The 25,119-nt window shown below is 35.3% G+C and overlaps 3 protein-coding genes across 7 annotated transcripts; all 3 read right to left on the reverse strand.

Moving 5' to 3' along the window:
• Positions 1-555: 555 nt before the first annotated feature.
• Positions 556-5,334, reverse strand: LOC143468137 (uncharacterized). 5 transcript variants are annotated; one of them, XM_076965142.1, is made up of 14 exons: positions 5,181-5,334; positions 4,929-5,045; positions 4,714-4,806; positions 4,452-4,601; positions 4,240-4,338; positions 3,943-4,065; positions 3,531-3,656; positions 3,117-3,242; positions 2,698-2,823; positions 2,286-2,411; positions 1,869-1,994; positions 1,184-1,351; positions 956-1,057; positions 556-715 (listed from the first exon to the last, which is right to left on the reverse strand). In XM_076965142.1, exons 1-14 carry the CDS (start codon positions 5,242-5,244, stop codon positions 690-692), a joined length of 1,572 nt encoding a protein of 523 aa, XP_076821257.1. In that variant the 5' UTR covers positions 5,245-5,334; the 3' UTR covers positions 556-689. The 5 variants fall into 5 exon arrangements, with proteins under 5 accessions (XP_076821257.1, XP_076821260.1, XP_076821259.1 ...); XM_076965145.1 differs by lacking the exon at positions 3,531-3,656; XM_076965144.1 differs by lacking the exon at positions 2,698-2,823.
• Positions 5,335-9,172: 3,838 nt separating this feature from the next.
• On the reverse strand, positions 9,173-23,365 carry LOC143468136 (uncharacterized). The gene is made up of 35 exons (XM_076965141.1): positions 23,214-23,365; positions 22,338-22,451; positions 22,133-22,252; positions 21,925-22,044; positions 21,725-21,844; positions 21,505-21,612; positions 21,271-21,393; positions 20,973-21,092; positions 20,785-20,895; positions 20,558-20,683; positions 20,339-20,464; positions 19,998-20,126; positions 19,626-19,751; positions 19,274-19,402; positions 19,004-19,129; positions 18,693-18,821; positions 15,225-15,350; positions 15,005-15,130; positions 14,785-14,910; positions 14,291-14,416; positions 14,031-14,135; positions 13,787-13,882; positions 13,280-13,393; positions 13,022-13,126; positions 12,778-12,873; positions 12,184-12,297; positions 11,964-12,089; positions 11,709-11,813; positions 11,465-11,560; positions 10,863-10,976; positions 10,642-10,767; positions 10,386-10,487; positions 10,105-10,200; positions 9,533-9,652; positions 9,173-9,362 (listed from the first exon to the last, which is right to left on the reverse strand). Exons 1-35 carry the CDS (start codon positions 23,296-23,298, stop codon positions 9,313-9,315), a joined length of 3,981 nt encoding a protein of 1,326 aa, XP_076821256.1. The 5' UTR covers positions 23,299-23,365; the 3' UTR covers positions 9,173-9,312.
• Positions 15,528-16,563, reverse strand: LOC143468585 (uncharacterized). Its single transcript, XM_076965900.1, has 3 exons — positions 16,403-16,563; positions 15,803-15,907; positions 15,528-15,670 (listed from the first exon to the last, which is right to left on the reverse strand). The coding sequence occupies exons 1-3, from the start codon at positions 16,488-16,490 to the stop codon at positions 15,528-15,530; spliced, it is 336 nt and encodes a 111-aa protein (XP_076822015.1). The 5' UTR covers positions 16,491-16,563.
• Positions 23,366-25,119: the final 1,754 nt, after the last annotated feature.

A 25,119-nucleotide genomic window follows, 5' to 3' on the forward strand; every position in this document is an offset into this window, starting at 1 on the left:
ATTTTATCAATATTTTTTGGTGTAAATGTGTTAGTTATATTCTAGATTCTTATTCTAGCACGTTCCTGTTTCACATTGATTTCTTTTACGTATGGTGTTGTCTGTTGTTGTTAGTTTTTATGTGATTTCTTGACTTAAAATTCCTCATTGTCATTGCACTTCAGTGTCTTTATACGTTTGTACAATTTATAATAACTGGTGGTCAAAGTAGCCACATTAGTTACTTAAGAGGAAGTGTTGTTGCTTCTGGCAAAATCTACTTCAAAAGTAACAACAATTTTATTTAAAACCGCTCAGTTATAATGTAAAAAGTAATCCTTTAGTTTAATGTTTGCCGTGAACCACAGTAGCATTGTAAAAAGGCAACTTGCTGGCGTTTTAATAACAAAGCTTACATCTCAATAACTTTGAGTTTCAAGGTTAGAAATCCGACAAATTCGACGCGGGTTCAAAAGTGACTTCTGTTACTGCACTATTACTACGCATACGGAAGTTTTGTATTGAATCCTTTGCTTTCATCAACTGATCGAAGATTTCAACAAACAAAAAAAGTCGTTCACTGTAGTTGTTCTTTTATTGATTATTATCACCCTGCTAATTTTCATTAAGATATTTTGAAGCAAGAATAAAACGAGCAATGAATATATATTGTTTCTTCAAGCTTCGTTGCCGTAGTTTCCGTTCTTGCATTAGCCGGGATAAGGGTTTCGGTAAACTATCAAAGTACATTAATTCCAATTAGTTATGTTTTTGTGCCACTTGTTTTAATATAAGTTGTTAATATATTTTAAAGATTGGCACCCACTTCTGCATATGTGGTTACCAGGTACCTAATTTTGTACATTAAACGGCTTTCGTTATAAAGTGATATCCGACTCGTAAATTTCTACTTTTGTGTACAATTCACCAATATCTTTACATCATAGTATACTGTTACTTATAACGAAAAATTCACCTCGCACGCAATCGTAATCCTTCTTGACATAGCCATCACGGCACTTGCAATCGTAGCTACGGTCGCTCTTGTAAATGCAGTCAGCATACGCAGGACAGCAACCTGTGATTTTTTACTTTAAGCTGTTTCTACATTTCTTTGGAGCTGTTTACATTCATTATAACAACAACCCACGTTTGATAAGGTAATGTATTTTAGTATAACTTTTCACGCGTGAAGTATACTTACATTTTCCGTAAGAACCGTATCCAGAGTGCCCATACCCAGTATGCCCATACCCATATCTTTTGGCATTCTGGCATTTTTGACATGGATCTTTTTTGTATCCGTATCCCCCATCATGGTTGTCTTTGCAGTCATAGTCATTTTCGCAACGCTTAGCACATTTTTTCTGTTCTATAAAAAGCATATAATTGTTAGTTGTTTGTCATGAACTTCCTTGAATTACGCTGATTTGGAGTTTCATTTGTTTTATGTGATGGAAACCATGATACTATTTTGTCAATTTAAAGCTTAGCTTGCTCTGGTCGTAAACGGAAATTATATATGCTGAAATCCGTTTATACCAACGTTTTCTTGACAAGATCACAGCTTTGTAGCTCAAATATATGCAGTATAATTTGCAAGATTTCCTGGGTTTAACCCTTGTCAGGTTGTATTTAAATTAGGATGACGATTGTGCCGACTTCAGCCACATTAACCTCTCGGCAGTAGCCGCTAGCTGGCGTTAAGCTGTCGAAATCGCCACATGTCATGTTTATTGAAAAGATGTTTGGAAAAGTTTTACAACTTATTTAAAATCAACAAAAGTATATCGAACTGGTGATGTAGGCCCATCAATAAATCAATAACAAACCACGATAAAAATACAACATTGTTTTGGCAAGACGGACTTTTGACGTAGCTAACTTACGTTTGCAATTTTTTCCATTGTCACTATGGTAACCATCATAGCATCTGCAAGTGTAGCCATAACCATAATCATTGGCATAACATCTGGAGTAATGTCCACAGTCGTGGCTGTCACATGGGTCTCTTCCTGTTTGTTTAAAAAGTATTTAAAAAATAACTAAACGCAAACCATTTAATGCAACATTTTACATATAGTAGAGTATTAAACAGAAAGTGTTTTTTTAAAAGAAGGCTTGACACTTGCTTAATTTTACAACACTTTTTTCATTAGGTGCTTTCGTTTTATATTAATTGAATACGTTTTATCTGAAAGTTTAATGCGCAATAAAATGTGTTAAAATATGAGTCGACAAAAACATTTTATTTTAGAGTTTTACATCGTTGCGATACATATTTGAGTTTAGAAAAGTTCACTTACGTTTGCAGTTTTTCCCGTTGTCACTATGGTAACCATCATCGCATCGGCAAGTGTAGCCATAGCCTTGTTTATTGGCATAACATTTGGAGTAATGTCCACAATCGTGCCCGTAACATGGATCTCTTCCTGTTTATTCAAAAAGTATTTGAAAATAATTAAACGCAAACCGTTTAATGAAGTCTTTTACGTTTAGAATATTCAATAAAAAGTGTTTCTTTACAAAGAAAGTCTGACACTTGCTTGGTTATACTATAATCTTTAATCAAATACTTCTAGTTGATATTAAGAAATACATTTGATCCGGAAGGGTATACTGCACATTAAAATGCATTTTATCTGGAGCCATAAAACAATTCGTGATAACGTTTACATCGCCTGTGACAAATTTTCGAATTTAGGAATGCTAACTTACGTTTGCAATTTTTCCCGTTGTCGCTATGGTAACCATCATCGCATCGGCAAGTGTAGCCATAACCATGTTCATTGGCATAGCATTTGGAGTAATGTCCACAGTCATGCCCGTAACATGGATCTCTTCCTGTTTATTCAAAAGGTATTTAAAAAATAATTAAACGTAAACCATATAATGCAGAATTTTGTATATATAGAATATTAAATAGAATTGTTCTTTACGAAAACGAGGCCTGACTCCTACTTAATGTTACACCAATTCTTTAATTAGGTTTTGTTTGATTTTACTTAGACACGTTTGATTTGATTGAAGCGTATGATGTCCAAATGTACAAAAAATTGTATGGGACCACAAAAACAATTTGTAATAGCGTTTACATCGCCTTCGATACATTTTCGAATTAAGTAAAATCCACTCACGTTTGCAGTTTTTCCCGTTGTCACTGTGGTAACCATCATCGCATTTGCAAGTGTAGCCATAGTCATGTTTATTGGCATAGCATTTGGAGTAATGTCCACAGTCGTGCCCGTAACATGGATCTCTTCCTGTTTATTCAAAAAGTATTTGAAAAATAATTAAACGTAAACCATTTAATGAAACATTTTGTATTTAGAATATTAAGTAAAAAATGGGTTTTTACAAAAAAAGTCTGACACTTTCTTGGTTATACTATAATCTTTAATCAAATACTTATAGTTGATATTAGGAAATACATTTGATCCGGAAGCGTATACTGCACATTAAAATTCATTTTATCTGGAGCCATAAAGATAATTTGTAATAGCGTTTACATCGCCTGTGACAAATTTTCGAATTTAGAAAAGCTAACTTACGTTTGCAATTTTTCCCGTTGTCACTATGGTAACCATCATCGCATCGGCAAGTGTAGCCATAGCCTTGTTTATTGGCATAACATTTGGAGTAATGTCCACAATCGTGCCCGTAACATGGATCTCTTCCTGTTTATTCAAAAAGTATTTGAAAATAATTAAACGCAAACCGTTTAATGAAGTCTTTTACGTTTAGAATATTCAATAAAAAGTGTTTCTTTACAAAGAAAGTCTGACACTTGCTTGGTTATACTATAATCTTTAATCAAATACTTCTAGTTGATATTAAGAAATACATTTGATCCGGAAGCGTATACTGCACATTAAAATGCATTTTATCTGGAGCCATAAAACAATTCGTAATAGCGTTTACATCGCCTGTGACAAATTTTCGAATTTAGAAAAGCTAACTTACGTTTGCAATTTTTCCCGTTGTCGCTATGGTAACCATCATCGCATCGGCAAGTGTAGCCATAGCCATGTTCATTGGCATAACATTTAGAGTAATGTCCACAGTCGTGTGTTTTGCATGGATCAACTTGTGTTTTGCAAGAAAAGTTGTACAAGTTAATTAAAATCGAAAGAGAGGCAAATAATATTCGTCTGCTAAAGCATTATAATTCCATTTCTTCTCAATTAAACTTTGTATAGCAATACTCAAGTTTCGTAAAGATAATAATATATCACTTATTATAAGGTAAAGAATATATACTTTTTACGCAATCGTAGCCCTTTTTCTCATAGCCATATATGCACTTGCAATCGTATTGATAGTGGCTGTAAACGCACTCAGCATACTCGGGACAGCAACCTGTGAAAATTTTATTGACTAGTTTTGCCGTCGGTGAGCGTAAGTTATATTTTTTGTAACACTTTAGTTTTGAGAGGAAGGTTCTTGAAAATATTTTTTTCCAATGTATTTACATTTGCGCTGACGGTATCCATACGATCCTTTAACAGCCTTGCATTGGTCACATGGATCTTTTTTATATCCGTATCCAGCATTATAATCGTGGCTGTCTTTGCAGTCCTTGTCGTCTTTGCAGGGCTTAGCACATTTTTTCTCTGGTTTACCTGAAAAAGCATAAATTGCTTTATCACTGTATAGAACAGTTTTGTACTATCTGGGTTTTTATTTGCTCCATTCAGTGCTAGACTGGGTTGGTCGATTATTTTATAAACTTACATGTTTGTACTCCATCTCCAGTGTAGCCATCTCTGCATTTGCAATCATATGTGTAAGATTTGTAAACGCAATCAGCGTACTTGTGACAGCAACCTGTAAACAATCGAAATAAAACAAAAAGATTGACAAACATGTTAGCAAACGAACGTCACTCCAGCGATTTAAGCCACTCAACCCTGTCATGTATAAGTAATATGTGATTTAATGCATAATACATTTTGTCTGCCCATAGCCACTCCTGCTGCTATAGCCATAGCCACTGGATTTCACCGGTTGGCATTCACAGTCTCCGTAACAGTCGTCTTTGCTGTAGCATCGATTCTTGCAATCAGCTGCAAAGTGTAAAATTGTTCATCTCGAGCAGTATTAAATACACTTCAGCACATCGTTTGCGTTACAAATTCAATAACAAAGCTACTTGTTAAACTTTCAATATGTACACTTTTAATAATTTTTTGCCATATTACCTTCGGCATGAAGCACAAAGCCCAGAAGAACGATTGTTAAAAGAACAAACGACGATTTCGTCATTTCTTTGATTTTAGATTGTCGAATACTTTCGAGAATCTTAAAAGAAACTGTGGTTTACCTATAAATTTTCAGGATTTTTATAGTTGTCGTTGCGCTACCTTTTTCTAAATATGATGTTTTAAACGAAGAAGGTTCGCGGCCGGTGCTAACCGAAGTTTCGTAAAGAAAAAGTTTTTGGTTTTTGCGGACGGCGCAATTAGGATTTTTTCTAATGTCACTATATTTGGCATTTTGTGAAGTACTCGATGATGGTTTGGGATTTCGAACCTTGTCTGCATTTGTTATCCACGGAATTGTTTTCCATTTGATTTCTGTCGTCTGACACCTCATCATTTTTAGGGAACCTTAGTTTCTTTCACTGTTTAACTTGAATGATTCTTATTGTTGTCGGCCTGTTGTTTATGCGACTGATGAGCTACAGAAATGTGTTTACCACGAGATGACGCACTTGAGTAAATTTTAAATGAAAATACCCGTCATGATATCGCGAAGAGAATATCTGAAAAGACGTCGTTTTAGTAGCCGACCTATTACTAAAACTCAAGCAACTAGCAGACGCTTAAAATCGTTTGTTTGATATATTAAGTCGCTTTATTGATGACTAACTAGTGTTACATTTTCTCTCGCTCTTTGTATAATATGATGTAGTTTTGCGTTGATCTAATTATTATCAGTCTAAGTTGTATACATGAACAGTTATGATTTTTTATTCTTCAATTTTCGATTTTATTTCAATTTTATTCAATTTTTTTGCTCCTTTTTAACTTGGCAGTTACGTATATGTAACAGTTACGTATATGTGCGATTATCCCGCTTAACTGTTGACTTGAAAAAGCAGTGCTGTGACAATTTTTTTGGTTTTCTATCTTAACGTTTCCTACGACACAGTATACGCAGTAGCAGTAAGTATACGTATACCTACTGCTGCCGACTGCCTGTTTAAAGCACGCTAAGAACCCGAGCATCAATGCGTTTCAATATGCGGACTACAAACAAAAACGGATTGGCAAAAAACCTGTTAGGTGTCACTATTTTGTTCCTGATTCCCACCACATTGGCGTTTCGTTGCTTATGATGGCCTGGGTACTGCTTAACCGCCTGCCGGCTTGCGAACCGACGTCAGTCGATTCCATTCAATTTTCCACAAATCGAGAGCAGTAAACTTTGAGGCGTGCATGACCAAACTAAAGAACACGCCATATCTTACTGCTCATCTAAAATGAGCTTCTCGTGGAGCACGTGGTCTGCGCGTTGTGGATGACAACACGACCCAGCTGTTGCTGGACTTCTGCTCTCACGTTTAGTTCGGATGGCAGAACAACATCGGCTTAAACGACGACAAGGCGACCAGTTCGAAGCATAAACTGCTTAATGTTTTTTACTGTACACTAGATGTCGCACTTTAGCTGAAGATAGATTAATTTCAAGTGCTGTCAGATATGGATTAACCTTGCTGTACTTGTCACTATGATTTTGTTGGAAGATGGTTAGAATGCGTTTTTTTGTAAATGTTATAAGGGTAAGAATCGCCATGTGCAGATGTGCGGTACTGTTGGCTGTAAATATGTGTTCGTATTTTCTGCATTCTAAACGAGTTCTCGTAATTCAACTTTACGGTGAACAACTTTTGAATACATATGGTCATATACTTTTGAATACATATTCAACTTTTGAATACATATGGTCTGTAAAGGACAGTATTGTAATGATCTCCATCATAGCTGATGAGCCAGTACCTTATTATGACTTATATCTTTTCTTCTTCTTTGCGTCAGTCTAATTCCTCGATCTTTTGTGTTTTATCTGGCTCTTTTGTTGCTTCTTGTTATCTATTCGGTCGATATTTTGGTTCATTTGTTGCATTCCATCCTTGCTACAAAGCGCATTTGCATTTCATTTGCATTTGCATTTTTTTGCTGTTTTAATAACACCGTTGATCTTATATAATGTTTCTCTGATGGTTTCAATTCTGATTGTGTATTTTGGACTGACATGGAGGATACTTTTCTTCATGCTGACTGCTAATTTCCTGCTCTGGTGTTTTGTGAAAGATCATGTTTCTGCTCCATACGTTTGGATGTTTTTTATTTTTGTGTTCACTGTAAAGTGTAAACAACCCAAAAAGATATTCAAAGCACTTGTTTTTTTGTTGGTTGTTATCTCACAATTGTAATAAATGATATTTGTTTCAATGATAAAGAAGAAGCTACAGTATAAACAGTGTTCCTTTATCTTATCGTTTACCTCAACCAGTTAGGAAATATCAAGCGTAATCACATTTAGTTTGTCGACTCCTGTTCAGTTGATTTCAAATCCCAATGATTAAAAGCTTTCAAAATAGGTAGCGGTTTCTTTAGTTGTGATCACCACTCATCAAATATACTGTAAACTGTGGTTTATAACCTTCATTACTGCTTTAAAATTGTGGTGTTTATGTATTGTGATTTGCCGATTTGAAAACAACTTGAGCTTGTTCAGAACCTGACCTGCTGTTAGAAAATGGAACAGCTACACTCAAGTTTGTTTTTCAGTTAGTAATTTTATAACATTGTTCTAAACCTTGCCAACTTTTCGGTTCGGTTAAAAGTTGTGATGTTGAATTGTAGAATAATAAACCCACTTTGGGTGAAACCCCCATGCAGTTGTATGCAGGAAAAAGTCGCATGCGGTTGTATGAAAGAAATACCATTGTTGTATGTAATTCGTATAGATAGTATATCACTCAAGGCACATGTTTTCAATTGCAACCGTTAAAATATTTTCAAGACAAAGAATACCAAACTAGTTAATGGTTATAGTGAATACACCAGTTGACGAATCCGTGAACTTTTCGTGTTATTTCAATAAGTGAATACAATTGTTTGTTGTAGTTTAAGTTATATGTGGTAGGACATTCAAAATCGAACATAGTAAAAACGGCAGTTACAGCTGTAACGTACATCATTTATCATTACACTTGTTTGTTTATTCTCATGAAAGTTCAAATATTATATACGTGCACATACACCCTTATAGGTGATAAAGGAATTCTATATTGTTCATAACAAATTGTACAAATGCATATACTTATCTCATAAATATTCATTATAGTTTTTGTAGTTTTTTTGGTTTGGTTTTGTACTAGTGTTACCTCCATCGGTTACGTTGGTGAAATCATATGTAAATGTGCAAGTCATACGCATGAACTTATGCGCTGTCTAATTATTATTTGCTTACATTTGTGTGTTCTTAGTAATAATGTGTATGTTATAGGTTTGTGATTTTCAGTCTTAAAACGGTGTCTTAGTTAGAACTATGCTTGTTAATGACGACTAATTTATGGTTCACTTTTTCAAGCCATGCAAACGATGCTTCGTTTTCGTTCTGGCGTTATTTACGTTTTGAAGGAGTTTCTTCAAAACTTTTTAAAGTTTTGTGGAATATGTAGTTTTAAGAATACGGATTTGTAATCTGATTTGTGCGATATAGGTTGCTTTCTTAAGAAACCTGTAGCCTACTAAACTGTCCTTGCAACGCCACACTCAACATACAAGCTTTGGCATATTCTGGCATAGATTTGTTATGTACTAATTTTATGTATTGTTGTATTTCATACATTTAATCTATATGTTACATTTGACTGATATCCTTTCGGTATGCTTACTCTCTTTTCCCACTTAAATCTTCCTACAGGGTGGGGGTCAAGTAACAGCTCCGTTTTGGAGGCCGTAAGCTTTTGCTAATGTTCAAATTCGAATTATTTCTGAAGAAAATTTGGGTGTTCATTGTTAGTTGGAGATTGTGTTCTTTTATTTATGTATAGTAGCCTACATTAAATTCCACGCAAAGTCTTACCCTGTTGTATTTTAGTTTTTAATATTTCAAGAAAACTGATTTACAATACTAGGCCTACTTTTTAGAATATTAAAGTATATTGTGGGTGTACAACTTCTGTTTTATGATTCTAAATGCTTTTAATTTCGACAAGTACAAAAACAAAAGCAACTAAAACAGGCACAAATGGAGCAAAATAAAATCATTCAAAGACAAGTTTTCAGGGCCTTTAGATTTCGTCAGAAAGTTTTTTGCTTAGTAGTGGCCATTACCATCGCCGCAGTCACGTTTGCCATGGCCGCCATCTAACAATTAAAAAAAAAAACGAAACAATAATTGGTATTTCTATAATGAATGGTTAAATGACAAAAAACAAACTGTTATTGATACAGCATATTGCCAATGTGTGACAAATTACAATGTACTTAACCAATTCAATGCAGTATGGAACTCTATACCGAACAAATGAACTTACAAGTGCAGGTATAACCGTTGCCGTAGTAGTTGTCCTTGCATTGACATGAATACCCATTTCCAAACAAATGCGGGCGACATACAGCATGGCGATGACAATTGCTGTTCAAGCAACTTCTATCTGCATACATTATGATACACGCTTTAGTTATAGATCTTCATATAAATATTAAAATATCATTGAATTTGCCGTGAATTATTTGTGACAGGTTCTTTCTAAACACCCATTTTTTGAAAACATTTCATTTCGTTTGTTTCGCTAATACAAGTTTTATATAAATGTCAGTTTAAATGAAAACATGTAACAGCTGATGAAGCTGTCATTATCTTTCAAAACACGTATAAGTGATTATTTTAAACATTTTGTGTTTCATGGGATACTTGTTATATAATTCATTTTGTTAAAAAAAGCTTTTTGTGAAACTAAAAACGTCAAAATTGATGACGGTATTAGTTCACTTTCCAAACAGCAAACCAAATTGTAACATACTAAAACATTTCAAAAATAAAATCTAAATTTTTGGACTTGAAGGAATCTCGAGTGAAAGTTCAAAATATGAAAAATCCACTTACGAACGCAATCGTTTCCTCGTTTAACGTAATATTCTTTACACTTGCAGCCATATCTACGGTTTTCGTATACGCATTCAGCATTCTTGTGACAGCAACCTGCAAAAGATCGTCATTCGTGTTAATGATCCAAGATCTTCTGTTTACTATCGAGCTATGTATAAGTTATAGGTGCCAGCACAGGGCAATACACCAGTCTTAATCGAAATTTACTGTCAGCAATACATTCAGCATCACGTTTTCAAATAATTAAAAAACTTGTATTTTATTTTTAGTCAACTTACATTTTCGATTTGCGTAATTCTTAACAGGCTGACATGTGTCACATTTATGGCCTTTGCATTTCTCACAATCATTGTCCTCATAGCAGACTTTTTCACAGTTGCCTAAAAACACAGGCAAATTAGGTACTTTTATAGTGTTTTTTACGTTCGATGTAGAACCGTAATGAGAATGAAAATGTATGTAAGCCTGGGGAAATAAAAACATCTTTTTTACTACGCCTACGATAAATTTTCGAGCTTAGTAAAATTCACTTACGTTTGCAATTTTTTCCATTGTCACTGTAGTAACCATCATTGCATCTGCAAGTGTAGCCATAGTTATGTTCATTGGCATAGCATGTAGAGTATTCTCCACAGTCGTGGCTGTGACATGGGTCCCTTCCTGTTTTATTTAAAGATGACAACAAGTTTACTATCAACACAGCTGGTTGTTATACTAGTAGGAAACAAAATATTTTAGGAAAAAAGCTGACGTACGTTTGCAATTTTTTCCATTGTCACTGAAGTAGCCATCATTGCATCTGCAAGTGTAGCCACCTCGGTTTGCAATGCAGGTAGAATAATCTCCGCAGTCGTGTTTGTCGCATGCATCTGCCCGAGTTTAGTGAACAGAATTAAAAATTGTTTATTTTATGACTTTTGGATAAAAAAATCATTGTGTTAATCAATGGTAAAATTATTAATTGTAATTTTACACGCAATGTGCGAATGTAATCCAGTTCATCATTAGCGAACATCAAACTATATAGGTATATTTTAAAACGTAAAAAATTTGCACGTTTTTTATATCGTCGTTAAGTTTTCATGAGACGCTACAAGTTATGATTAATCTTTTTAAATTTTTACTTTCCGGTACATTTTTGCAACAGATAATTCGCATTGAACATTCACCCACACACTGTTAGTACATGAGAAGTAAATGAGTACATGCCATAAGTAAATAAGAAAATTTTGTAGTTTGAAAGTAAATCAGCTGGCGAAAACACGAAGCGTCATAGTAAAAGACATGTATATATTTATGTGTGTCTCAATGATGTCTGATTGTCTGCATCGATACTTAAAATCCGGACTTTACTTACCAACGCATTCATATCCTCGTTGTACGAAACCACGTTTACATTCGCAGCCGTATTTTCCGTTGTTGTAAGTACAGTCAGCATTTCTGTGACAGCAACCTGTATAAACATGTTGATTGTAAAAGTAGAAAGAATGATAATTTAAGTAATCAATTGACGCAGACAAGTAAATATGGTTTACTAAAATCAATTTGTTTTTGATTTACCGTAGAACGGAACTTAACGTTTGAAGTTTCAGAATACTTACATTTCCGTCCTCTAGGGTCATACGCCACTGCCTGACATTTGTCGCATTTGTACGGTCCGTAATTTTTACATTGTCGATTATTATTACATGGTTCGGCGCAAGGGCCTGAAACAAATGTTGTTTGATTACATATTTCTCTGTTGTCTGACGGCCTTGTTTATCAGCAAGTTGGCCTTTACATGTCATTATAAATACTATTTGGTTAATAGAGCCAGTACTAAAATATATTTTCATAAAATATCAAAGCTCGATTACGTTTGCAATTTCTTCCATTGTCACTGTAGTAACCATCATTGCATCTGCAAGTGTAGCCATAGTTATGTTCATTGGCATAGCATGTAGAGTATCCTCCACAGTCGTGGCTGTGACATGGATCTCTTCCTGTTTTATTAAAGATGACAAAAAATTTACTATCAACACAGCTGGTTGCTATACTGGTAAGAAACAAAATACTTTAGGAAAAAAGCTGTCGTACGTTTGCAATTTTTTCCATTGTCACTGAAGTAGCCATCGTTGCATCTGCAAGTGTAGCCACCTCGGTTTGCAATGCAGGTAGAATAGTCGCCGCAATCGTGGTTGTCGCATGGATCTGCCCGAGTTTAGTAAACAGAATTACAACACATCACTTAATACATTTATGGATAAAAAATTCATCTGTTAATCTTTGATAGATATATTCATTAATTGAAATGCTATATGCATTAGATGTGATTCACGTCATTGTTTGTGAACACTATAAGCTTTATGGGTATTTTAAAACATATAACATTTGCGTTTTATATAACTCGTCGTTAAGTTTTCATGACACGTTACAAGTTATCAAAAAAAACACTGTTTAATTTTAAAAATGTTTATTTTACCATCAATTTTTTCGACTTACAATATGCATTAAAATGCCCACAAAATGTGCTATAAGTAACTTATATGAAAAAAATTGTAGTTCGAAAGTAAATCAGCTGTAGAAAACACGAAGCGTCATAATGAAAGACAGGTATTTATTTGTCACAAATGTGTGTCTCAATGATGTCTGATTGTCTGCATCGATAATTTAAATCCGGACTTTACTTACCAACGCATTCATATCCTCGTTGAACGTAACCCCGTTTACATTCGCAGCCGTATTTTCCGTTTTTGTAAGTACAGTCAGCATTTCTGTGACAGCAACCTGTATAAGCATGTTGATTGTAAAAGTAGAAAGAATGATAATTTAAGCAATCAATTGACGCAGACAAGTAAATATGGTTTACTAAAATCAATTTGTTTTTGATTTACCGTAGAACGGAACTTAATGTTTGAAGTTTCAGAATACTTACATTTCCGTCCTCTAGGGTCATACGCCACTGCCTGACATTTGTCGCATTTGTACGGTCCATAATTTTTGCATTGTCGATCTATATTACATGGTTCGGCGCAAGGGCCTGAAACAAATGTTGTTTGATTACATATTTGTCTGTTGTTTGACGACCTTGTTTATCAGCAAGTTGGCTCACAGCATGCATGTCGTAAGAACTAATTTTTAGATAAGAACCAGTACTAAAATATATTTTCATAAACCATCAAAGCTCGATTACGTTTGCAATTTTTTCCATTGTCACTGTAGTAGCCATCATTGCATCTGCAAGTGTAGCCACCTCGGTTTGCAATGCAGGTAGAATAATCTCCACAGTCGTGGTTATCGCATGGATCTGCCCGAGTTTAGTAAACAAAATTACAATACAATACTTAATACATTTATGGATAAAAAATTCATCTGTTAATCTTAGATAGATTTATTAAATGAAATGCCATATGTATTATGAAACATTTGCATTTTTTATAACTTGTCGTTAGGTTTTCATGAGACGTTACAAGTTATGATTATTTTTAAAAATTTTAACTTTTCCATAATTTTTTCAACTGACAATACGAATTGAAATACCCACAAAATGTGCTATAAGTATATGAGAAAATTTGGAGTTTGAAAGTAAATCAGCTGGCAAAAACACGAAGCGTCATAATGAAAGACATGTATATATTTATGTGTGTCTCAATGATGTCTGATTGTCTGCATCGATAATTTAAATCCGGACTTTACTTACCAACGCATTCATATCCTCGTTGAACGTAACCACGTTTACATTCGCAGCCGTATTTTCCGTTTTTGTAAGTACAGTCAGCATTTCTGTGACAGCAACCTGTATAAATATGTTGATTGTAAAAGTAGAAAGAATGATAATATTGGCAATCAATTGACACACACAAGTAGGTATGGTTTAAGAAAATCAATTTATTTTTGATTTGCCGTAGAACGGAACTTAATGTTAAAAGTTTCAGAATACTTACATTTTCGTCCTCTAGGGTCATACGCTATTGCCTGACATGTGTTACACTTGAATGGTCCCCAATTTCTACATTGTGTATTTGTTCTACATGGCTCTGCGCAGGGTACTGAAAAGAACGATGGTTGTTTAAATAACTTTATGTTATTTAACGAACTTTTTTATCAGGAATTTAAAAGCTTGCAACAGATTATTCGTAATAACTACTGTTTTAAGTCTATAGCAAGATAGATATATTCTACATATTTATCATAGCTCAATTACGTTTGCAATTTTTTCCATTGTCACTGTAGTAGCCCTTATTGCATGTGCAAGTGTAGCCATAGTTATGTTCATTGGCACGGCATGTGGAATAAGCTCCGCAGTCGTGGCTGTGACAAGGGTCCCTTCCTGTTTATTTGATAAGTTTTCAAAATAGTTAAATGATAACAAACCAAATTTTATTGATTAATTAAACATGCGGTAATGTTGTTTTCTGTGAAGGTTGACAGAGCTTGTTTGAATCAAGGAACCAACTCGTTAGTATTTTATACATTACTTCCAAATATAACCACTGTTGTTCAAGTTTGAATGTGACGTCATCAGCTGTTTCGTGACGGCAAGTTTAAAAACCAGTTTTTTAAGTTTCAAAGTCTACTTAAATGAATAATAGAATAATAGAATAATAGAATAATCAGCAATGCAAACACTTTAAGCCTCGACTCTTGTGTGCGAATGGAAATGATTAATCTTCGTTTTTTTTTATGGAGTTGACTTACGTTTGCAATTTTTTCCATTGTCACTGTAGTAGCCATCATTGCATCTGCAAGTGTAGCCATAGTTATGTTCATTGGCATAGCATGTAGAGTATCCTCCACAGTCGTGGCTGTGACATGGATCCCTTCCTGTTTTATTAAAGATGACAAAAAGTTTACTATCAACACAGTTGGCTGTTATACTAGTAAGGAATGAAATATTCTTGATATAAAGCTGACGTACGTTTGCAATTTTTTCCATTGTCACTGTGGTAGCCATCATTGCATCTGCAAGTGTAACCATAGTCATGCTCATTGGCATGGCATGTAGAGTATCCTCCACAGTCGTGGCTGTGACATGGGTCTCTTCCTGTTTTATTAAAGATGACAAAAAGTTTACTATCAACACAGTTGGTTGTTATACTAGTAAGAAATGAAATATTCTTGATATAAAGCTCACGTACGTTTGCAATTTTTTCCATTGTCACTGTGGTAGCCATCATTGCATCTGCAAGTGTAACCATAGTCATGCTCATTGGCTTGGCATGTAGAGTATCCTCCACAGTCGTGGCTGTGACATGGGTCCCTTCCTGTTTTATTAAAGATGACAAAAAGTTTACTATCAACACAGTTGGCTGTTACATTCGTAAGAAATAAAACATTTTAGGAAAAAGTAACAAATTTGTAAACTATTTGGGTCATTTACTTAAAGCCTGAAATAGACTATCATTACAAGAATAGGTTTCATTTTGTCATATGGGGGAGTCTTATAAAAATATCTGCAACGAGACCTCGAAATCTAGAATTTTCTTACTGATGCATTCGTATCCTTGTTGTACGTAGCCTCGTTTACACTCACAGCCGTATTCTCCGTCTTCGTACGTACAGTCAGCATTCGCTGGACAGCAGCCTGTAAAAATAGTAATTGTGAGAATTTAGGTTTAATTCCGACGCACGTTTACAAGCACACTAGATTCTCTGAAACCAATTCATTCTCACTTCACATTTATAGACAACTTGGACAAGCTTTTAAACAACTTACATTTAAACCTTTGGTTATACGGCACTGGCTGACATTTGTTACATCGTTGATTTCCGTAACTTCTAATACATTGCCTATCGGAATAACATTGCACTCCGCAAGCGTCTAAAAATAATACAGACTTTTCAAAGACAGTATATTTTATATTTTTAAACAGCTTCATGTCATCAGCTATGCAGGATATGGTTAGTGTAAGAATCAACAAAATTGCAATTTCTTCCATATTTGTCACCATTACCATATTCACATTCGCAAATTTAACCTTGAGTTTTATTAAATCAGTAAAGAGAGAAAAGCTTTTATAAATTTTTGCACTTTAATCCCCGGTTAGCATATAGCACATTCATACTACTCTCATTTTTCTTGTTCCTTCGATTTCAAGAACAAAAACAATACTTTCGACACAAAAACATATTTTGTATTTTCATTGTTAAGGGATTTCAGTGTTATTTCCTAATTTTGAATTTTTTAAACTATTAATTATCAAAAATGAGCATTATGCCCTCCCAATAAGAATAAAGCGTTTCAAAAAAAGCCGAATGTAAAATATAAACATATCGCTAGAAAAGTTCAATTACCGTAATAAAAGTCAGCACTAACCTGCTGGTCCTGAACCTACGTATGTGGCTTGAATCGCTGCCACGTAGCATAGAAGTAGAACTGAAACACACAACTTTGATACCGTCATGTTGTCAGGAGTACTAACATGTATGGTAATGTAACCGGCTGACGATTACCGTCCTTATATAAGGTTTTGCGGTCCGCTCCATCAGTAAGACGCCTCCAGACAAAAGTAAGCATAAGAAAAATTGGGTTTGTCGAACAAAAAAATTTTCAAAAAGTTAATTTTAGCTACTTCGAGATAGCAATTAGGCTTTTCCTAAATTAACGGTCATGGTATACTTTTGAAGTCGATTCAAACGAGTGGTACTTTCCTGTAAACGGTTGTTTTTCTGTTGGGCCAGTCACGTTTGCCTGCTGGCGCATTGGATATCATTGTTAATAATTAGATTTCGTCTTGCACATTTTCCGATAGTTGTGGGTTCTGTGGCTGCTGTAGTGACCTAACGGAAAAGTAGGAAGAATTCTACAACTATAACACAACCGTCATAACACTTCATAAAACGTTTAAATAACCAAATAAGAAAGTACAAGTGTTTTTGTTATGACTTACTCGATGAATCGGCCATGTTGTCAAAGATAACAAATCGGGTATTGCACTGAAGAAAGTTGCAGTTGTAACACATTTATGATAGCATTTTTTTGCATATTGGCATAAATACTAGCTTATCGCATTCATATTAATCAAACGCTTATATTTTTTTAACTAGATTGCGGGTATGTGCTTGAAATAATATAGGATTCTTTTTGTGCGAGCGTTGCCGCTTTGAACGGTGTTGACAAAAAAAACTAATGAATATAACATAAACTTTCCCTTTTTGTCTAAACATATTTTTTGATATAGATATCATATCATAGATTTTTTGAAATCAAAAGGCAGCGTGTATGCTTTTGGAAGTTATACGTCATGCTAATAGTGGTTGTCAACAAACCGTTGTTCGTTTGTTCCTGTTCAATGTTTTGCCTGTTTTTGCTGTTGCTTGTATTTTTAATGTTTAGAAAAAGTTGTACGTTTAATTAATCAGCGTTTTTCCCAGCTGCTTCATATACCCATAACAACGCAAATCATACGAAAACAATTTTCTACATCATTAACGTTTGCCTACTTTTTCTTTACAACCTAATAATCAACTTTTTTCGGAAGTGCTAAAGAAAAGTTGAATAAGTTGTTTATATGTGTTCAAAAACATGTTTTATGCGTAAAAGCACGGTCATTAAAGATACGTACAGATGTGTTTGGCGGTATTGGGGTAAATCACTACTCAAGTGGTAAAAATTTCTTATAAAACAAAACTGTCTGCAAATGAGTTGCCTAATTCATTTAAGCTACTCATCATATACTGACGCTAAATGACTCCTTGTTATTAATTTGTACAATACTCTTTGCATTTATTTTGTATTTGAAGCAAAAATACAGGCTTTTCTGTTTTTTAACTCATATACTGATCGCTTGCTCTTCAGCATACTACGATTCTGATTACTTTAGAAAAATTTTGCTCAGAAGCTTATATCACTCAGCAGAATAGCAATGTCATTTAACAAATTTCTTTGCAGCCATTGGATTTCTTCTATAACGTTGTTTGCTCAGTAGCCACCATCGTCATAGCTGTCACCTACGTAATCTAATGAAACAATAAAGGATAATAAGAATAAATAAGATGTTTACAAACATAGTACAAATCCTGTTCCAAACCACAGAGTTTTACTACATTTTTTGTCAATGACCTAATAACTATAAGCAAGACAACTTACAAGTGCAGCTGTAACCGTTGCCATAGTAACTGTCCTTACATTGGCAGGAATAACCGTTTCCAAATAAATGAGGACGGCATATGGCGTCTTTATGACAGTTGTTATTGTAGCATTTGCTTCCTGCAAATAAAAGTTATATATTTTTAAAGGCAATTTGTTTACGTTTAACATAGAAGTTTTTCTGTCACTTGTAATTGCAGTGTGAAGGTGACTATATTATAACTGGTGCCATTTGAAAGAAGTATTTGTGCTTATAAGGTACAATGGCAAGCTTTTGCACATGGGATGGGCTGGTTTATGATGAGTTCTTGTTTGATTTTGCTAGGGTGTGCTTTTTGTGATCGTTTATTATACCACAAAAATACTATAACTTAAATAAATTTTCTTTAAACGTGAAAATCTATACAGCTTGTCCAGTTTTCTAGTGACACTGGAATTTTTAACGAGCTTGAAAAGAAAGAGTCGCTTGTACATTTAGTGCTTGTAATGATCCATACAGGTTGTGGAGTCGACTTACGTTTGCAATTTTTTCCATATCTATCGCCTTCATACCCATCAAAGCACTCGCAATAGTAGCCATAGCCATTGTTGTTTTCATAGCATCTGGAGTAATCTCCGCAATCGTGGCTGTGGCATGGATCTCGCCCTGTTTAACCAGAAAAATCTTTTAAAGTTTAAAGCTTTTAAAAGAAAACAAATTTGAATGATATAAACGCCTTGTCCAGCACGGGGCACAACATTTTCAACTTCTTTATACCATAGTTGACATATTATAGCCTTATATTGGCCCGTACAAAATTTCCTTTTGGCCTACCGGAGTTTACTTACGTCTGCAATCTTTTCCATTGTCACTATGGTAACCATCATCGCATCTGCAAGTGTAACCATAGTTATGTTCATTGGCATAGCATGTAGAGTATCCTCCACAGTCGTGGCTGTGACATGGGTCTCTTCCTGTGTATAGCGGGAGCGACTATTACCATACAGAGAATGAAACACAAAAACGTTTATATTTTTCTTGCAATTTTTTGCCTATTAATATGAAGAATCACTTCGTCATAGGCAAAATTCGTTAATACCCTGGCCGCGCTCGCTTACGTTTGCAATTTTTCCCATTGTCGCCAAAATAGCCATCATTGCATTTACAATAGTAACCATAACCACCATGTTGATTTGCATAGCATTTGGAGTAGTCTCCGCAGTCGTGGCTGTGACATGGATCCCTTCCTGTTAAGCAGAAAAAGATTTACGAAGTGTGTGAAAAATAACATCTGTGACCAGCTTTTAGAAGAAACAAACTAGTCTGACTTGGGGCGCAGTTATACGTTCGTTTAATTTTTTATATATTTACATGCAATGAAGTAGGCCTATATAAGTTTACTATTGTCCACATTTAGTCTATAAGTTTTTTTCAGCAAGGTTGATTTAAAGCTCAGCGAAATATGCTTACGTCTGCAATTTTTTCCATTGTCACTGTGGTAACCATCATTGCATCTGCAAGTGTAGCCATAGTTATGTTCATTGGCATAACATCTGGAGTAATACCCACAGTCGTGGCTGTGACATGGATCTCTTCCTGTGCATAGCGGGAGAAAAGTGTTAAACGCAAACAGCCAAGATCTTTCACGATATTTAGCCCACAAAACTTAACGGAAACCGTCTCCTTGATTTTGGAAAGATATACGTTATATTTTCTGCGCGTATGCTATTACCATATACTAACCATACAAGCATGAAATGCAAAAAAGTCGAGCATATAATAATTATGAAGAATCTTTTGGCAGCAGAAAAACTCATTCATAACTTGGCCGCGCTCGCTTACGTTTGCAATTTTTTCCATTGTCGCCAAAATAGCCATCATTGCATTTACAATAGTAGCCATAACCACCATGTTGATTAGCATAGCATTTGGAGTAGTCTCCGCAGTCGTGGCTGTGACAAGGATCCCTTCCTGTTAAGCAGAAAAAGATTTAAGAAATGTGTGAAAAATAACATCTGTGACCCAGCTTTTAGAAAACACAAATTAATCTGACTTGGGGCGCAGTTATACGTTCGTTTCATTTTTATATATTTTCATGCAATGAACTATAGTTTACAATTTTCCACATTTAGTCTGATTTTTTTTCAGCAAGATTGATTTAAAGCTCAGCGAAATATGCATACGTCTGCAATTTTTTCCATTGTCACTGTGGTAACCATCATTGCATCTGCAAGTGTAGCCATAGTCATGCTCATTGGCATGGCATGTAGAGTATCCTCCACAGTCGTGGCTATGACATGGATCCCTTCCTGTTTTATTAAAGATGACAAAAGTTTACTATCAACACAGCTGGCTGTTATACTGGTAAGAAATGAAATATTCTTGATAAAAAGCTCACGTACGTTTGCAATTTTTTCCATTGTCACTGTAGTAGCCATCATCGCATCTGCAAGTGTAGCCATAGTTATGTTCATTGGCATAACATCTGGAGTATCCTCCACAGTCGTGGCTGTGACATGGGTCCCTTCCTGTTTTATTAAAGATGACAAAAAGTTTACTATCAACACAGCTGGCTGTTACCGGTAAGAAATAAAAGATAACAACTTTGCAAACTATATCTGTCATTTACTTATGCATTCGTGGACACCATCCCCATCGTAATGATCGTTGCATACACACTTGTATTTATAATCTGCTCCCTGTTTACATTTTGCATATCCATGGCATTTGTATTGGCAACCTGTGTGATTCAACAAAAATAGATGCTAACAAAATTATATCTTAAACGACTAGACATTACCATAAAGTTGGACTTACGGCTGCATTTGCTCTCGACGAGATAATATCCTTTGTTGCAGCGACATTTGTATCCGTAGTCGTGAGTATTTGGCTCACAAGAGGCGTAGTCACCACAATCGTGGCTGTCGCATTTATGTGCTGTATGACAGGTAAGGCAAGGTTGCACTAATTATGTTTTAAGGTTTAGATAAAATGACATGCCGGTTTGTGCAAAGTAAATAGACCCTAATGAAGCAACGGGTTTTTAAGGTTGGTATTTGCATCGATCACAATGACTAGATTTCGAAAGCAATTTGTAAATCAAAGTTGAAATTACCACAGCCCCCATTATGCGGATCGCCTTTATATGGATGACCGCAGGAGCAGGTGTAGTCCGGATAGTTTCCAGCAGTACAGGTGGCGTATTCACCGCAAGCATGGTTGTCGCATGGATCCAGTTCTGTTATCAACAAGTACCATTTCTTAATTTGCTAAGTGGCAGAAATACCACAAAAGAAGGGATTTTTTTCTCATTTAAAAAAAAAATGTTGCTTTACTTCGTTTTACTTACGCCTACAGTCGCTTCTTCCATCACCGCCGTAGCCGTAGTTGCATCTGCATTGATAACTACCGTCGTAAAGTTCACATTTTCCATACTGATGGCATTCGTGTTGGCACCCTTCACAAACAACATGGTTAAATTATGCTCTGCGTTTTATACAATACAAGATATCAATTAATCACACAAAGTTATTTTTAAGAGAGATTCGAACGGGCTTAAGATAACTTACTGCCGCATTTTCCCTTCACTTTGTAATATCCGTCATCGCACACACATTTATAACCAGTTCCATGATCATTCGGGACGCAACGTGAGTAGTCGCCACAGTCGTGGTTGTGACATTGGTGAACTATTAAAATTAGTTTGTTTCTAAGTTTTATGTCATGTTATTCACCTTTATGTCATCTGCATATCTCGGCTAAAGCTTACCGCAATTTTTTCCATCGCCGTAGAACGGTTTTCTGCACTGGCATGTGTAGGTTGGATATTTGTCCCCTGGTATGCACACGGCGTATTTGTGGCACGTGTGGCCGTGACATGGGTCAATTTCTGCGGTTCAAAAAACAGGGACAACTTGTTTTTTTGTAGCCAAACTTTTAGCTGTGTATTAGGCAAATCTTGCCTCGAGTTTGCTTACCGTGACACGAGTGTCCATCTCCCGTGTATCCGTAGATACATTGGCACTGATAACCGCATTGATGTTCATGTGGTGTGCATTTGGCGTACTTATGACAAGTGTGATCTTTACATTTGTAATCTAAGTTTTTAGTAGAAAATAGGTTATACATAATATAAGGTGGCCCACTAAATCGTATATTAGTATAAATAAACTGCAAACTTACGTTCACATTTTTTGCCAACTCTGTAATAACCATGGTCACAATAGCACGAATAGCTTCCATCACACTGTGCATAACAAGTGGCGTATTCGCCACAGTCGTGGTTGTGACAGGGATCTTAAAAAAGATAAATCATGTAGTAAGTCGTGCCACCCAGGTTAATACGATTTACTGTACTCTGTCGCAAACATGTTTACAAGCAGGGACGACACCAAGCAACGTAAAATCATATGCTCACTATTACACCTGAAAACATAGTTGATAAAAATTTTTTGCTGGTTAAAAACATCTCAGTATTTAGAATGCCAACGTGTAACTTAATTATAGCATTTAACAACAACCACTCTTCCATTTTAATAGTTTGAAACGGTATGTTTGATATATGGAGGGAAACTATTAAGCAATTAACTTAAAAGCATTTTATTGTTCTGAAATGATTAGGTAGCGTTTGAGTTAATTTTAGGTTGTCAAAAATTACGTTTTAGGAGCGTCGTTGTTACAGCATGACTTATACACTGTATCTGCCCACAACAAAAAAGCTAGACGTCCATCGATTGCAGCATTGATATGTTGAACTACACGAGTTTTCAGAAAACGTTGTTCCCTGGCCTGATGAAAACTTGTCTTGCCAATTGTACTGTTTTTCATCTCTTTTATTATCAATGTTAACATATAGCTGTACTATACATATAGTTTGGTATTGCCTAATACGTCTAGTCCCAGCTTTGCATTGGCTGCAGTCTCAAATCATAAATTCAGTTTCCAAAATTTCCCTAAAATATGTTGTACATAAAACAAAAAATCTTCCACATATAGTGTAAAATGTAGCATTTAGACGACATTATCGACAGAATATTCAAATGAGAAATCAACACCAACCTGGGCCTGGACCCTCGAAAGTGGCTTGAATCACTGCCAAATAGCAAAGAAGAAAAGTAGCAACACATAATTTTGAGATGGTCATGTTGCTTCAACTTCTGTTGCCAAAAATGTTATTGTTTCAGTGTCTTTTCCTCGTATATATGTGCTGTATCATATTGTGGTTTGGTTCGCAATTTTTGGTGCTTCCAGATATAAACGAGAACGAGCGTAAGCGACCGCGTCAAGAAAAAACCTATTATACTTCAGCAGGTTAAAACGGACAACAGAATGAAGAAAAACAGTAATCGATATGTGACGGAAAAACGATAGAAAACAATCAAAGCAATTTAAATATTCTCTAGAATAGTTTTTCTATTTGAAAACAAATGCTATATGACTATGCATTACGAGTGCACCTTAAACATAACTTTCCACTGCGTTTTGCTTGTATTAATTTATGCATAATACCTGTTTGACGGAAATTCTACAAAAGGCAAATAATGATGGAAAGGCTTTGTTCCTAACAGAATTCGAGCGTAGATTTAATAATATGTTAATATTATTAGTCATGTATACTATGTTTGTTTTAACTTACGACTGATCTCAAACGCTATGTTGTATTTGGCCCTTGTTTAGTGCGCGTGCCGTTGGAAATAAACTTCAGAATTACCTTTTCCTTTTACCACAATTAACGCACATTGCATTTTTCTCTTAATTTAGTCCATGGTTGAGCAGTGATGTTGAAAGCATCGCTTTGGAGTGTTTCCTGAAAGCAGTACTGCTTTTGATATGAATCTATACTACAACAACAATAACGCTGTTTGGTTAACGTTTGGAGATGCTGAACCAGCAATTAAGTGGTCTCACGAACGCAGTGAGATCAACAAAGTGCTGTGACCGCTACAGTTGACCACAGTGTTGATCCCGTGATTGAACACAGTGATGATTTGAACAGTACCTTCTCAAGCAACCGCAAAATTTTATGTGAAAATGACAAAATAAACTGGTGCAAAAGCTTTTTATCGACTCAGAACAAATATGATTATTTGGTTTGTGAAGAACAATGCGCCACTTTCAAAGAAAATGTTCGAACTCCTGCGATGATCTTCAATACTCTTAAATATTTATTGTAGCAGTACGCGAAGTTATATTAAAAAATATTTAAAGATTTGAAACAACTATTGTAACAAATTTAAAGACATATTGAGAATCATTAACGCAGGTCCTGCATTAATGATTCCGAATCTGGAATCGATTCAGCCTCATCAGAGAGGCGTTGAAAAGTCGCAGAGAACTTCATAAGTAGGCTGTTAAGTGTCGTTTGTGAAAGATGCTTGAGCTCGGCACAAGTTGCTTTGATTATTGTTTGTAAAATGTTGTTTAAAAAGGGGCCTCGCACTGCATTTAAAAATTTACTAAAAAAATATCGTAAAAAGGAAATATTGTGAAGCAACGTCACGAAACTTTCGATGACTTTTATGTGTCCTAATATATTGTGACCCCATACTTTTTTGTATAGCCACCGCATCACATTGCACGTGTGTTTTATTGGAATATACTTTCACCTTAGATACATTTCTCAAATTAATTTATTGTTTTCCTTGCAACTGTTTCAAACACTCTCTACGGTAGATTTCTTATATGTTGCCGTACAAATACGTTTTAATTGCGTATGTGTTTTGCATGGCGTGTTACACCTCACCACAGCACTAATTCCGCCCGAGCGCCCAGTAACTTGCTTTGATAAGTTACAGTACACTTACGCCCTGTAAATTGTACCCGAGACGAAACACTTGGCGAAAACTTTGCACTTGCATGACAGACAGTCGTCTTTCGCTCTACTCTGCTTTATATACCTAAGCGAATTTTTAAGGTAGAGCATACCATATTTTTGTAACTGTATTGAGTACCGTAGACTGGAATA

This window comes from Clavelina lepadiformis, chromosome 8 (genome assembly GCF_947623445.1).
Source record: "Clavelina lepadiformis chromosome 8, kaClaLepa1.1, whole genome shotgun sequence".
In the NCBI taxonomy this organism is placed as follows: Eukaryota; Metazoa; Chordata; class Ascidiacea; order Aplousobranchia; family Clavelinidae; genus Clavelina; species Clavelina lepadiformis.

Bases quoted from the DNA above. Each gene is read 5' to 3' on its own strand.
- LOC143468137 (XM_076965142.1), bottom strand. From the start codon at position 5,244: ATGACGAAATCGTCGTTTGTTCTTTTAACAATCGTTCTTCTGGGCTTT. The intron at 4,066-4,239 runs GTATATATTCTT...GCAAAACACAAG, and splicing joins GGGCTACGATTGCGTAAAAA to TTGATCCATGCAAAACACAC. The intron at 1,058-1,183 runs GTAAGTATACTT...AAAAAATCACAG, and splicing joins ATACGGTTCTTACGGAAAAT to GTTGCTGTCCTGCGTATGCT.
- LOC143468585 (XM_076965900.1), bottom strand. From the start codon at position 16,490: ATGACGGTATCAAAGTTGTGTGTTTCAGTTCTACTTCTATGCTACGTG. The intron at 15,908-16,402 runs GTTAGTGCTGAC...TATTATTTTTAG, and splicing joins CGTAGGTTCAGGACCAGCAG to ACGCTTGCGGAGTGCAATGT. The intron at 15,671-15,802 runs GTAAGTTGTTTA...CTATTTTTACAG, and splicing joins GTATAACCAAAGGTTTAAAT to GCTGCTGTCCAGCGAATGCT.
- LOC143468136 (XM_076965141.1), bottom strand. From the start codon at position 23,298: ATGACCATCTCAAAATTATGTGTTGCTACTTTTCTTCTTTGCTATTTG. The intron at 14,136-14,290 runs GTAATTGAGCTA...CGTTCTTTTCAG, and splicing joins CAATGGAAAAAATTGCAAAC to TACCCTGCGCAGAGCCATGT. The intron at 11,561-11,708 runs GTAAGTATTCTG...ATGTTTATACAG, and splicing joins TGACCCTAGAGGACGGAAAT to GTTGCTGTCACAGAAATGCT.